This window comes from Daucus carota, chromosome 3 (assembly GCF_001625215.2).
Source record: "Daucus carota subsp. sativus chromosome 3, DH1 v3.0, whole genome shotgun sequence".
Taxonomy (NCBI): domain Eukaryota; kingdom Viridiplantae; phylum Streptophyta; class Magnoliopsida; order Apiales; family Apiaceae; genus Daucus; species Daucus carota.
The window spans coordinates 50,321,134-50,336,464 of NC_030383.2; the positions used below are offsets into that span (position 1 = coordinate 50,321,134).

Below are 15,331 nucleotides of genomic sequence, written 5' to 3' on the forward strand. Positions count from 1 at the left end.
CAACCTGAACCACACCAATCACCACATCAATCTCCACATCAGTCACCACACCAATCACCACATCATTCCCCTCTGCATCAAACACACACAGTTGAAGACGAACGTCAGGAATACAACTTCTTCGAAACCCAACCGTCTTCATCTGAACCACTACCACAACAACAACACACCCACTTTTACCCACAAACACAATCAACCTCACAACCACTACCTGCTGACTCTACCTCAAATCCAGAGTTGCAGTCCTTTCGAAAGGACCTACAGGTAGCTCAGGTACTTTCTGACTTCTCTTCTAACTTTAATATTGATATGTCAGATTATGTTTGTGACCTTGATTTTGTTTTCCAGATTACCAGCAATGAACCTGACAACACACAGGTTCATATCCCAGCTGATGACATTGCTCAACCTACTCCTTCTTCTGCAAACACAACAATCATCACTACTACTCAACCTATTCGTAAGATTGCCAGAAAGAGGAGTACAAGCAGTTTGTCGAGTCAACCCGCAGCTCTGTCTTCCATAAAGAAGCCAAGGTTGGAAGCCCTGGAGACATCTGCAGCCTCATCCTTGCCTTCCCAAAAAGGCTTGGACTTGGAACAGGCAATGAAACAGTCTCTGGACTCATTCTCTCAACAGAATGATGCCATTGAAGTTGACCGTCCTGCCACGGTACCCTGTACAGAGTCAAGCACTGCGCTAGCACTCACGCTAGTGCAAGACCAAACAGATACACAGGTTACTATGTTTACTGATTGCACAGATTTTCAAAATCCAATTAATATGTATGAAAACTTTACTGATCGCACTTTCTTTGATGATCAGGAGGAACTTGGCAGCTTGCAAGTAAATCTGCCCTCGCAGGCATTCGGAGGACAATTTGTTCCTCCACTACCTTTGAACCCATCTCAGGGGACATTGGTAGTTTACACAGGTACAGCTGGAAGAGTGAATACTATGAGTGAAGAAAGGCAAACACCGAGCGATACACATGCACGTGAGGCTAGTGAAACAGCTTTGAGTGTACGTGAGGTGAGTGCACACACTGACCCGGCTCTGTTTGAGGAACAAATGTCTAAGCTTAGAGCTGAATTAGCCCGAATGATTGCTGAAAATGAGAGGCTAAAGGGTGCACAGTTGGTGACCCTAGAGAAGAAAGCTGATGAAAGGCCATCCAGTTCTTCCAGGGATGAGCTTAAAGGAGAAATTCATGGGTTGACTGTCGAGATGAGATCTAATCATGCACTGTATATGTCAAAATTTGATGATATCGACAGGAAACTGGATCAACTCCTCAGGAACTCAAAGTCAGATGCTGATACCTCCAGAGAGGATCCCTCAACTAAGGGGGAGAATAGAAGAGATAGAGGAGGAGATGGAGACAAAGGTGACAGGGGCAATAGTTCGAATCAAAGTAACAAAGGGAATACTTCTGAATCTGCTCCTGACAATTCTGGAAAGTCTAAAGGCAAAGAGCCGGCACATCAATCTGAGAATGTCTTTAATTCTGATAACTATGATGATTTTCCACAAGACATGGATGATGATGACGTCTTCGATGCTACCTACCGTCAAGCAGAGGAAGAAGGCAAATTTGAGGAGAGCTATCTGTTTCAGGATGAAGAACCTGTTGATCCTGAACACGAAGAAAATGTCCGGAAGTTTAAAGCTGAGAATGAAGCTAGGAAACGTAAGCTTCGAGATTACCAGAAACTTCTAGAGGACAAGTTGATAACTGAAGAGCAAATCAAGATAGAGAAACAGAAAATCTATGATGCTGCGTGCAAGCAGAAGAATCTTGATATAAAAAGGAAAGTTGGAAAAAGCTGGGACATCGCAAAGAGGATTTTCAATGGACCTCAAAGGGAGCCTTTCAATGACAGAAAGTTCTTATCTCTGATCTACGATCTTCGAGAGGTAAACCCTGACGAGGATATCTTTATGCATGCCTTCGCTTTAGAAATTGATTACTTGACTGTTGGAGTCAATAACTTGCTAGAACAGTGGGAGCTGATTGTATATACACGGAGAAATGGTTCATTCAGATTATCTGTTGAATTTCTTAAATCATTCTCTGTGTCTGAGCTCTGGGTACTTCGCAATAAGGTAAAGCGATGCTCGAACCTGAACGAACTCCTTCGTGATAAGCTGTTGGATTGTGCTGTCTTCAACAGTCCACAGGTTGTCAAGAATCCATATTGTGTAAAGTTCGTTCACAAGGAGCTCTTAAGCACTGTCTATCTGAATGAAGAGGCTTTATCAAAGTATCCTGCTAAGCGACTGGCTCTAGCATCCACTCTACTACGAACCAAGGGCTTCGCTTCTAAAGCCAAGTCTGATGCTGATGATGTGATTCTAGCTTACTGCACCCGAAGGAATATTTCTCAATATTTCCGGAGGATGAAGAATGTTACAAAGGCTCAGCCATCAGACTTCCGGGAAGACCCTGTAGAGATGGAAGTGTTACATCAACTGGCTCTGGCACGAGAACGTAAGAAGCGTGGTGAGTCCACTACATCAGAAGTGCCATCCAGAGAAGAACCGTCAACTCCTGTCCTTCACAGTTCAGATATCGAAGAAGGAGAAGTTGATCTTTAGATTTGTTAAGGAATTTGTAATATATGTTCAGTAAGAACATCCTTATGTAATCTAATGTACTTGTTTGAATTCTGGTGAATGTTTAATGAAATACCAGAAACTTTTTGCTATTTACAATTCATGTTTAATCCTTTGTCTTATCAGTTAGTTGAGTTATCCTCTCGATAATTTGCATGTTATGTTAACAAACAAATAGGGGGAGATTGAAAGGCATATGTTAAGCCTATTTGTATTTAAGAGTATCAACTCAACTCTGATAAGAAAGAAAGTAAATTAGCAAGCACTATTGAAGGAATCCGTACGAAGAACGTCAAGTGATTTATTAAAATCATATGTCTGAAGAATTTCAGGATGCTGCTGCACACCACTGGAAGAAGTTCATTAATATGTTCAAGCCTCAGTGTACAAATAATATTTTGTAGCACGTCCAGAAGTCCATAAGGTATAAAGTTTTAATACTTTATTTATTCAGAAGATTCCAAACTATTTCTACTTATGAAGAAGAACTACGAAGACAAAGACTCGATGAACAAGCCACTTCTCAAATGTTTAATTGATAAGGAATATTTGATTCAGCTAGATACAGATGAACCAGACAGTATATTTGTGTGTCAGCTACACAGATTAAATATTCTGCATCAACAATAGGTGGTCGTTCAATCAAGACAAGAATCAGATCTTTTAAAGGATGTCAGAAGACCTGCTGCTGAAGGCTGTGCTAAATATAATTATTCTTTTAATTTATTCACATCTCAAATTAATTATATAAGTTATGTAATTTATTTATTAAATTGATTCACACTTGAATTAATTTAATTTATGAATTTATATGATTAATATAATTAAGTGAATAATTATTGAATTAATTATATTAAAGAAAATCTATTTAAAACTGATTTTGGGCACGGTATGACAATCATATAGATTGTCATACCGCACCTGGTTTGTCATACCGTGTCTGTAGCATGACATAAGTTCACATTGTCATACCGAATTGTGTAGCATGACAATGTTACACTTTGTCATACCGAATTTGAATTGGCATGACAATACCATGCATTGTCATACCGAATTCAATCAGTATGACATTGCTATGAATTGTCATACCGAATTCATGTTGTATGACATTACTAGACATTGTCATACCGATCCATGACTTAACCTCCAAGTCATATGTCATGCTATGGATTGTCATACCGAAAATTGCAGCATGACAATGTCCTGTTATGTCATACCGATTTCTACTTCAGCATGACATGAGCTCACATTGTCATACTGATTTCAATTGTAGCATGACATTAGCTCACATTGTCATACTGATCTTTGTAGCATGGTCATACCAACTTTGTCATACAAGTTCAAGGTGTTGCCTATAAATATGGCTTCAACCTCTTCATTTGTTCTTGTTCAAGCATTGTAAAAGCTTTCAAGTTGTTTGTAACTTGCAATTGTTATATCCACAGTTTTCTGTGCTTTGATCACTCGGTTGTTTTAATCACTAAACTAGAATACATCCTGTCGAATTTATTCTACAAACTTTAGTGGACATTAAAACGAACCTTATTAATTATATAACGACTTAAAACATTGTTATATTAATTAATTAAAATCTGATTAACTAGTTTAATTCAAATCAGATTATTCCGCCGCGATTTTTAGTGACGATTGTATTCAACCCCCCCCTTCTACAATCGTTTCAGGACCTAACAATTGACTTCTGAAAGTTCTTGATCTGGTCATTCCTCGTCTTCATATCATCCTTGTATTTTTTCTGAAGAGTTTTCAGTTGATCAGAAGACGAGGAAGCTTCGCTCTTCAGCTTTGTGTTCGCCTTTTCCACCTCGTCTATATGGGCATTTTTGGTGGCGAGGACATTGAGCCCTTGAAAGAAGGCCTCGCCCAATCCCAGCTTGAAGCCGTGCTCTGCCTCAGCGGCTGACTTAGAGGACCAGGCCTTAACGTCCCCAGGATGATAAATGTCCTTGGCCAGCACGCTGAAGGCGGCGGAGACCGCACTGGGGTGGCGTCCTCGCCTGCCTTCGGCTTCTTCTTCGAGGCAGCAGCTTCCTCCTCGTTCCCTCGCTTCGATTGGTTCCTCGTCCTTAAATCTTTCTCAGGCGGAGGAGTCTAATTCCGGTGAGGATAGGGGTCGCATTTATAGAGATTGTTGGGCGAGGTTGAGAGATGGGAACACTCCCACCTTGAGCAAAAGGATTTTTGCCGAAAGGGAGCTCAGCCATTTTTCCCTAGAAAAGAAATCAAGTGCAAACATTAGGCGAGGAACAAGTTATGGCGAAAAATATATACTGACAAAAGTTACAATAAGCAGTAAGTAGCGAGGAAGAAATAAACAAAGGGCGACGCTTTTACCTTTACCAGGCAAGGATGCTAATGATCTCTTAAGGCACTCTAATGCCTTCTTCGAATTATTCCTTTTATCAAATTTTATTAAGGGAACTTGGCCGAAGCCATCATTGTAAAAACCATAATCCCGAAGTGACTCCGGGGTCACCAGTTTATCAAGATCCTTCTGGGCGACGTCGAAATCGTCGACTTTTTGAGCACGAGTCAAGAGCTCGTCCTTAAGTTCGGTCTGCTGAGGTTTATCTGATAAAGAATGAAGATAAATATAGATAGTGGGCAAGGAAAAAGTAAAGAGGGCGATGATAGTGTTACTTACCAGATTCCTCCGTTAACAATCGGCGCTAGAAGGAGGGGTTTTTGACATCTACTGGAGGAAGGATGTCGCAGGAGATGAGAAACGACGCTATGGATGAAAACCAGAAGGCTAAGGTGGATCCACCACAAATTCCATCAACCCTCCCCGAATCTTGTTATCACCAGATTCCTCCGTTAATAGTTTACATTCGAGGTAATTCATTCACTCGAACATTCGCATAAACCTAGCAGCTCTCAAGAACGTCTGGTTTTTCTTGAGAGAATTTTGTAACACTTTTGTTTGTGATTTATGAAAGCTGTTATTGAATCTTGATTATACTAGATTCATGTTTGTTTTTAAGTCGAAACTTTATACACAAATGTATTCAACTCCTTGCTATAGTTAGATAAATTTGGTAAAGTTTGTAAAATAAATTTAATTAAGTTTATAAAATAAATTATTTAATTTATAATAAATTTAATTAATAAGTTTAAAATAAATTGAATCAAATTTATTAAATAAATTTATTAAAATTTGAAATATAATTTATAAATCTCGGTCCAAAGTTCAGTATCCGACAGATAATCTTTGTGACGTCTTTCAAATTAGGGGGTCTGGATTTGATGGATTTGATGTCACTGACATAAAAATCATATGAAACTTGTATTTGAAACTTGTATTTGCGGAAGAAGGTAAAACAAATATCTAAAAAAACCCATTAAAACTATCTTAACGATCTTCGGAAGAAGGTAAAACAAATATTTAAAAATACTGGTTAAAACTATCTTAACGAATATGTATACTAAAACTAATATATATATTTATCACATTGATTCTGTACTAAAATTCCATACGGGATATAATTTATGCAAGTGAGTGTTGAAGTGTGCAATTACAAGAATAATAATCATATGCTGTACTATTTGTTCATTCAAGTGCACTTTAAATGCACAACATCCCTGGTAGTTTTATAATTTTGTGTTAATTTCGTCATATTCCGTCATGGCAACAGCTTCATCATGTTCGATTTCTGCATCAGTATACGAAAGGGCTTTTTGTAACCTCTTTGGACAAAAAACTTCAACCTCTACCACATATGTTGCAGCCACAGGACGGTGATCAGAGATCCTGTGCTCCGACCTCCGGTAGCTAATAAGCTTCATTCCTTTTCCATATGATATGATGCGGTCACACCTGAAAACAGTTGACATGCTATACAGTCAGGTAATTGGCCAAATACAAAATGTCAAAAATTGACTTCTGCTTTTATGCTTTCGACTTGGATCAATAACAATATATTTTCAGTAGTAGGTTCTACAAAAACTCGCAAGTTAAACTAACAAAATTTTTTATCAAGAGAACTGTGCAGGGGTTCATTAGATCAAGAACGACTTTGCATGATTATCCATGTTAAATGTTACTATCGTCACTTTTGTGCCAATTGCTTTGCTAATTCAGAACAATAACTTCACTACTTTCAAGTCATCTACAGTACTACAAACAAGAAGTTTGATATCCATTAATTTTTCACATTGGTTAATTGATGTAGGAAATAGACATACAGATTGATACACAGTTATGTTCAAAATTTATAAACCAGTGCTGAGTAGATACCAAAAGGAAAGAAACTAATAATGGTGGATGAACAAACAATAACATATAGAAATAAACATACAAAACTAAGGAGGTTGCTTTTAAGTATATCAAGAATGAATATAAGTGATGCTGCTGCAAGCCAAAATGTTGCTTAAAACATGATTAATAAACAAAAAATGAGAGGAATTCAGGAAACTACAAGGAATGCAGGAAAGTACGGGGCAGCAAAGACCAAAGTTATATTTGGTTAGGTAGAATGGAGTAAAATGGAATGGAATGAATAAAAAGTTAAAAGAAAATATTAGAGGTAGGAGGAAAGTTTTGAGAAAACATTAGTGAGTGCAAAATTGTGATAATGAGATTTGAAAAGAAATTGGGTATATGAGATAATGGAGCATTTCTTCTTAAACTGGGCGTGATACTTCTAGTATAGGGTGTTAGAAATGGAATGGAGGAAGAAATTAAATTTCTGAATAATTATCTATAAAATAGTTCTAATTTCATTCTATTCCTACTAAATTCATTAACCCCAATTAAACAAAATATAATCTCTAGTAGCCGTATTAATGTTACAATTAATCAAATGATTGTACTTATAATAAGTGAGATAAGACACAAAGTATTTTACATACCATGCTGGAGTTCGTCTACCAATTTTTGGATCTTCTCCGTGATACTTGTCTGAATTCAGCTCATACTTATAAGTTGGTGGAAAGTCTAAGGTACCTTCTGACCATCCATCAAATGCTCTACCTCTTCTGAATTCACGAGCAAGCTGCCAGATAAGAAATCTTCATACACTAAGCATCTTCACAAAATAGCAAGATAGAAAAAGTACCACAAAGCAATTGCCAGTAAACCTACAGCCCAGCCCTATAACATATCAGCATCTGCAGCAACTGTTAAAAAATTTCATGCTTAAAAATTAAAGCAAAATACACATAAATATCAATAACGAACCAAAATAGGTGCCAAAAATTCCAGTTCGTTGGATAATAGTCTTATCCACCTTTATTATAAGATATAAGATTCCGTATAAATTAGCACACACTTGAGATAAGGATTTTGTGCACACGATGCACCCACATAGGCGATGAGCCAATGACATAATCACAAACCTAACATACCCAATGTATTCTGCTCGTAGAGCAAATGTGAGGATGATAAGGTGTATGCAGCCCTTTTCTCCACTCTTAAAAATAGTAGAAAGGCTGTTTCCAGAATGCACCCCCACCCCCGGCGCTCGGAAAGTAATATTGTATAAGAGCATTCTATTAAAGACGAGAGACAGCAGACAGTAATCACACGTAATAATTGTCTTAAAAAATTAAAATAAGCAAGTGTACAAGGAAAATCGGATAACATGCAACTAAAAAAACAGATAAATCTACCAAAGCTTAATTTGGTTTGAAGGGAAGAAATAGAGTGAATCGATCAACAAATATGAAGTATAATCTACTGAAACTATGTGATGAACTTATGTAACATATATCCTGAGTTTGCCTCTCATCAGCTTGGTGCAAATTATCATTTTTTAGGTACGCAAGAGTCAGGACATATGTTTCTTTTAACAGTTATACTTTAATGAATTATTAGTTCAATTAACACTTTACATTTTTCCTTTCTGTAACATTCATGATGATTAAGGAAAAAATGCCAAGAAATCTTCATTTTAACAAAGACATTCTGTAACCACAAATTCAAATATACAAAAAAAATCTTGATCCAGAAAACATTGAGGGAAGATAAAGCAGCATCCACAGAGTCAATACAATTACAGAATGCCAATTAACGTTTTTGTATGTTTAGTTAATAGATTGGTCCATAAAAGAATTATAAAGTTTCAAGTGCAAACTGAAGTTTATAAATTTTTTATTTAAATTTACAGGAAGAGAAGGAACAAAGACATTTTTCACCTACCTGGTCATACTCAACCAGCTCAGACCAGTGCCTTTTGGAGATAAGCTGTCGTGTTTCATCATAGGGCATATTAATGCGGTAGTTAAGATCTCCTAACCAAATTATTCTCCTACCAGGTGAATAAGTTATATTAGCTTAGTTATCGAAATGAAACACATATGTTGAGAATACCTAAGTCTGCTACAGAAAGATAAATCATTTTGTCTTCACTTAAAATATCACGCATTCTTCAGTTTTTGAAAAAGATTCATTCATTTGTGTAAGTGTAGCTGTTGAACTCGACTTAATTTTGTTATGAGAGTTAGTTTTTGATACATTTATCAATTTATGTATACTATTCCTTCAGTGTCAACAGTAACAGGGATTTTGCAAGAGTTGCCATAGCATAGGAAGGAACAGGGCAGACAATAATCAAGCAATTTGTCATTTCCATGAGTGTCTTAGTGATGCCTATACTACAAAGAGAAGTTTTACTCTTTTCCAGGCTAAAATTTTGTTAGAGGAAACAACTATACAAGAAAGATCAAAGAAAATTAGAAACTCACTCGTGATCATGGATGCTTTTAGGAAGTGCAATGCTTGCAAAGGAATTAAAATGGGTCCTACGATGTATTGCTCTTACATCAGCATTTCTTTTAATAGCCTCCGCTTCTTTTTCACCAGCTGAAAGGTGAGTACATATGAAACAGAAAAGCGTTTGGTGTATAGACATGCTGACTGATATTGAACCCTGCAAAAGAAGAAAAAAAGGAAGGCATAAGTGAAGAAAAAAAACATACATGAAATTCGGGAACTGCTACAACCAATCAACGAACAAGTCAGTCAAAGTAGCCTTGTCATTTTTTGGTATTTGATTGGACCATCTACTCTAATGTTTTCTACGCTTACCACAAGAACCTAACTATATCAGGGGTTGGACATGTTCGTAGAAGAGTGAAAATGTAAAAATATGAAGACTTTATCAACTAAGGAATTGACACCTAAAAATTTTAGTGCAACAGTTCCGGTACATGCACCGCATAGACCTTATATATACAGGGGTATACAATCTTAATCTAATTTGGTGATTCTAGCATAGCAATACAAAGGTAAATGGACTTCTCTACTTAAGTTAAAGCATTTATTTCCATGTAACTTTTATAATAAGAATAATAAATAAAACAATAGAAGTTGCACAATTGAAATTTGAGGGCGTGGAGACAGAAACAAATTCCATTATTCCAATATCAGAAATAGTTATAACAAAAATATAAAGACAGAGAGACTAGAAAATTGACCTTGTTGCCTATGTAACCCATAACACCAACACCAACAGTAGACACATTTACATTTTGGATATGTTTTCGCAAACTTCGGTGGACCCATAGAGTGACAAAGATACCGACCATTTGTTTGCTTACTATCTTCACGTAATGGGATTTTCTCTTTCGATTCACAAGTGATTCGACGCCAACTTTTGAGATAGAAGCTGTCTCTGACTGGACTCTAGCATCATCACTTACAGATGATTTAGCAGAATTACACGTATTAAAAGATTTAGAAGCTTTGAAAGACTTCGAGGATCTAAGTGAATCAGGCCTATCTAATATACACTGAGCCAAAAGATCCAATGGTGGTTCAGCCCAGCTTAAGCCCACCATTTCTGACTTGCTGAGCGTTTTTCTTATTCTATTACTATGTACAGGAATGGATGCATCTGCATTTCCCTCAGATTCTAGTGGCAGATAATTTAGCGTAATCAATCCCGGTGACTGTTCCTCAACTAGCTTTCCTAAATTAGCTCTAGAAGTAGGGGAAGAAGCACCCACGGATGGGAGCACATCTTTCCCTGTAACAAGTTCATCTCTATTTTCATTGAAATTGGACTCGTCATTCGATGAATATGTCTCATCCTGCTCATCATTATCAGTTTCAAGCAATACTTCATCTTCAATATGTGGAAAATCCTTCGATTGCTTAAATCTTGATGGAGATGGAGGATTGCTGTAGCATTTACACTTCGTTTTTCCAGGTTGAATTCTATTAAGTGTTTCACCAATGATGTGTTCCCATTTTGGAACCGGACGACTATCCTCAGCACCAAAGATATTGCCAGCATTTAATGGTATGATCTCCTGAAAACTGCATAATACAGACGTGGCAGTTAAATAGTCTATATCTGGACATACAAAATCATAATACGAATTTAACAATGAATTAAAAAAGGTGTTCCTGTGCATGTATTGTGTGTAAGCGAGAGGCATTTAAAATGTATTGGTATCAAGTTAGTAAGAGAATCTTATGTTAATTATAGCATATGTAAAAGATTGAATGTGGATTTACACACGGTGGTAGTTCTATTTGACTTCACAATATATACTATAACTATTAAATAAGCAAATGCAGTACTTGCCCGATAACATATATGTCAGCAGGTTCTCTGATGTCTAACCATTCTTCAATATCTAGGTCATCTGGTGGAAGTTCACCTCCAACATTCCACGTACCAGCAAATACTCTAATAACACGCATTACAAAAGATGCGGGAATCAGTTGTAAAATCACCAATCTTTTTCTTATAATAGTCAAAATACAATATTTTCTTCAATTTGTCAGCTTTGTTGGGTATAAGCAGGGCTACCTGATTTCTTTTGCAGTTATATACTGTGCCCTGAATGTCTCAGAGTTTCGCCTTCTTGATCTAGGAAGTGATTGTTTAAGCTTAAGAGAAAAGTGACAAACAAAAAAAAGATTTTAAATTATGGGGACTGCAACGTTTTCTTGAAGGATATAACACTGAAAACTGCAGAAACAACTTTCGTAGCCGACTCAGATATATTATGTACATTGACAACCAACAAATTTATCCTGATTGACTCAGTTCAGTAGTTCACCGACCCAAATACAACAAGTTCAGTCCCCCATAAAGATGGATTTTTTGTTTGGCAATTGGTAGTGTTTTAAGACCGTTCAGACACATTGTCTTGGACTCCTATGCTGTGATGCAGGGAGGGTCTTGTTAAATTTACAAAGCTACTGATTAATACATTTCTTATATTCGCACAAAAAAGAATCTTCTAATGAATGGTATAGCAGAATGTGCTCAAGTACTAGAATCTCTATGGAAGCTGGCTGCAAATGAAAAATTCACACATAGAATGCATCTGAAAACAATAAATCTTCCTAATATAATATGTCACGTATATGATTTTCGATTCTTTACACACACGGTCTAATTGTTGCGTAGATAGATATTTGCTCGCATCACAGGTGACGGTTTGAAGACTCAAACACCTTGATAATAGGGGTTGTGAAAATATGATTATGTAAATACTTGTGTATTTGTGGAGCTTGACTATACCAAAACACGTTTATTCCTTGTGTCTCACATAGCATGTTATAATGTATAAAGTAAGCATAAAACAGCTGATCTTTAAATCTTGATCCTACTTAAAAGACATGACAAAGTTGAGCCAGCATCACATTACCTGGCACTAATAATTAAGCAAGAATCACATTTAAAAGCCACAAGTCAAAAAAATAATACTAATGACACTTATGGGTCAAAATTTGATTCTTTCCCGTTCCATTCCTTACACACTAAACCAAACCCCTAACCAATTTTTCTCTAATCTCATCATAACAGTATCCAAAAATTCTCGCATAATTATTTGTTTTAAATTTGCTCATTCTATTCCATTCTCCGCAGACATAATAGTAATATCATCAGAAGAGATAACAAAACAACACGGAAATAGAAAAGATTTAGAATGTTGATACATTAGCGCTGGGATCAACTACGACCGCTTCGCCTTTGTTATCTTCAAATCTGGATTCCCTCGGCCATACACAAACTTCTGCCAAGACGAAAAAACCAAAAAAATCAAAACCAACAAATGTAGAGAGATAAATTCTATCAGTAAGAAAAGAAAAAAAAAAACCTTCTGTATCACATTCAGTATTATCGAAATCGTCTTCCACAGCTTGGGCAGTGTGATCATTTTTCGTCTTATTTCTTAAATGTAACAATTTCCTCACTAGCATACCAAGCTTGAAAAGAAGAGAGAGTCAGAAATAGGCAGAAACAGTAAACTATAGAAGATTAATCGAGGGCACGTACCTCATGCTGATTCTTGGAACGATGGATGAGCTTCATGGGTTTGTCCAGCAAATTTCAAGGACGGACTTTAGAGTATATGTATCAGTGTATGTATGTATCTATTATTCATTAGTGGGAGTTGTGAATACTGGATTACTTATACGTGGGCGTAATATAATGAAAAGTGGTGTTCAATAGTATATAAAATAAGTTCATTCTTTTTGTGATGTCATAAAAAAGAACAAAGGTCAACTAAAATAGAACAGAGGAAGTACATTATATATATACTAGTCTTTTTAACCGTGAAGTATGGGCGAGTATATAATTTGCTATTTATTATTTAATTTTTAACATCATTTTATTAATATTTTAATATTAATAAGTTGAATTATAATTAAATTATATTAACCAACTCATTATACTTTCTCACGAAAATTTATCTTTTACAATTTATTATCTATTTATAAATATTTTTCTCTTATTAATATGTAATAATTTATTATTTAATTTATTTTACAGATTTTTTATATTTCGTATATCTTTTTATGTATAAAAAAAGATATTTATCGTTTAACGGATTAGAGTTGAAAATGGTTACGTAATGATTAGTCTTTGTATTGAAATAGAATACCTTAGAGTTAGAAAGAGGTTATATGAAGGTTCATGTTAAAAAAGATATTCAAAATTGGATATTTATAATTTTATTTTTCACATTATTATATTTTTTTATAAAATATTATATGGATAATGTTCATGAGTGTTTTTAGTATTCAAAAATATTTAATATTATAAGAGTAATAGACGTACACATGTTACAAACGAAAAAACATAACTAAAAATTCGGATTACAAATTATACCCATGTTTGGCTTATTATGTTATACAAGCTTATAAGCCGTGCAATGCACGGGAACTTTTTGATAATTTTAATAATTTTTATTTGTAATATATTTAAAATGTTGAGAAAAATTATTTATCGATTATAAAATTTTTAATTCAATAAAAGTAAAACATGAAAGTATATTTATTTTAAGTCATAACTACTTGTGATCTACTAAACCGTCGTATTTTTGAACTTTGACTCTTGCTCGTTTGGTATCATTGTTGTACTGTTCGTGATAACGTTCATAATATTTAGTTATTTATTGATCTTCTTATGGATCATTGATATATTGTTTATGAAATCATAATAATTTTTTTTAAAACATAGAGTGAAAGTTCATGAGCCTGATATGGAGTGGTTTATGTTCATGATCTTGACCACATTTACGTTTGGAAGATTTTGATGTTGTAGCGGAAGTTGAAAATCCTACTATGTATAATATATTGTATAATATTTTAAACTTGCTATGATATTGTATAATATTTTGAACAATATTATTCAACAATGAACTTGCAAGTTCAAAATATTATAATATTGAAAATTTGTACAATATCATACAGAGCAAGTTCAATCTGTTTGGAAGATTTACCGAATCATAACACCACTTACTCCAACGAAAGAGGTTGTTTTACTTTGAACAACTACCACGACTAGAAAACAGAAATCGTCAAAATGTATATACGTATGTACCTGTGTGTGTTTGCTTATGAGTAAACGGTAGGGATTTATAATATCTAGAACGAATGGCACCCTAATCATATGCCTAAGTAAAACTAGTATGGTACGATAAGCTATTGCAGATTGTCGCAGTTGCAAGTACGAAAATGTGTGCATTATTACTCAAAATAATTGAACCACATAATTAGATTAACGACCGGTCCACATAATTAGACATCACGTGTTTTCTAGCATTCTCGAAATTAATATTTCTCACATTATAAAATTTATTAAATTTGAAAGTAATAAAATAGTCTTTTCGCACAATAAATAATTAAATTAAATAAATGTATATTTACGTATTTGTAAATTTCACGGTTGTTACACTCTTGGAGTCTTGGACTCATCAATCTGACTCCTCGTAGGACTAGGATCCAAGTTTCGGGCCTTGGCAGGGCTGGGGTCTCGTACCTTGAGATTGGGCAGCTTATGGTTCTCAAACGTGGATGCCCAGTGGGTTTTTTATAGTCTCAATTTGCTAGCTATGAATTCTGGGTGATAAACCATGAACCCGAGCCTTACACTCAGGCCTTTTATCACACCCGGACTTCCGATATATTTTAGGGCTAATTTCAGACCATACCAAAAAGGATCCATAATTACATGTTTCGATGTTACAAATTATAAAACGCCTTGGGCCCAAATACCAACCATTTTAATGAGAGAATGTTTAAATATATATAGATATAGATATTTTTAATCATAATAAGAACCTGATCAGAACATGTGATAAATTAAGGATTTTGTAATCCCATCACTTTTAATGTTTGTGCAACAATATAAATAATAGTAGTGATAAATTTAATATATTTTATATTTAGATGTTAATATCAATTTTTATTATATGAAATCATCAAAAATAAAATAATTTTAGTGAAAAA

General features: G+C 35.2%; 1 protein-coding gene across 3 annotated transcripts; it reads right to left on the reverse strand.

The window, feature by feature from the left end:
- Window positions 1-6,055: 6,055 nt before the first annotated feature.
- On the reverse strand, window positions 6,056-13,029 carry LOC108215472 (type IV inositol polyphosphate 5-phosphatase 3). 3 transcript variants are annotated; one of them, XM_017387988.2, is made up of 10 exons: window positions 12,873-13,029; window positions 12,694-12,802; window positions 12,533-12,609; window positions 11,394-11,473; window positions 11,166-11,270; window positions 10,051-10,894; window positions 9,319-9,503; window positions 8,774-8,882; window positions 7,486-7,628; window positions 6,056-6,451 (listed from the first exon to the last, which is right to left on the reverse strand). In XM_017387988.2, the coding sequence occupies exons 1-10, from the start codon at window positions 12,906-12,908 to the stop codon at window positions 6,226-6,228; spliced, it is 1,914 nt and encodes a 637-aa protein (XP_017243477.1). In that variant the 5' UTR covers window positions 12,909-13,029; the 3' UTR covers window positions 6,056-6,225. The 3 variants fall into 3 exon arrangements, with proteins under 3 accessions (XP_017243477.1, XP_063945357.1, XP_017243478.1); XM_064089287.1 differs by lacking the exon at window positions 6,056-6,451 and having other exon boundaries at window positions 7,627-7,752; XM_017387989.2 differs by lacking the exons at window positions 6,056-6,451; window positions 7,486-7,628 and adding an exon at window positions 7,639-7,713.
- Between the last annotated feature and the right edge of the window lie 2,302 nt (window positions 13,030-15,331).

Coding starts and splice junctions, on each gene's coding strand:
- LOC108215472 (XM_017387988.2), bottom strand. CDS start 12,908: ATGAAGCTCATCCATCGTTCCAAGAATCAGCATGAG. Junction 10,895..11,165: donor GCTGACATATATGTTATCGG/GCAAGTACTGCA, acceptor TGTATTATGCAG/TTTTCAGGAGATCATACCAT. Junction 8,883..9,318: donor AAAAGCATCCATGATCACGA/GTGAGTTTCTAA, acceptor TTCACCTGGTAG/GAGAATAATTTGGTTAGGAG.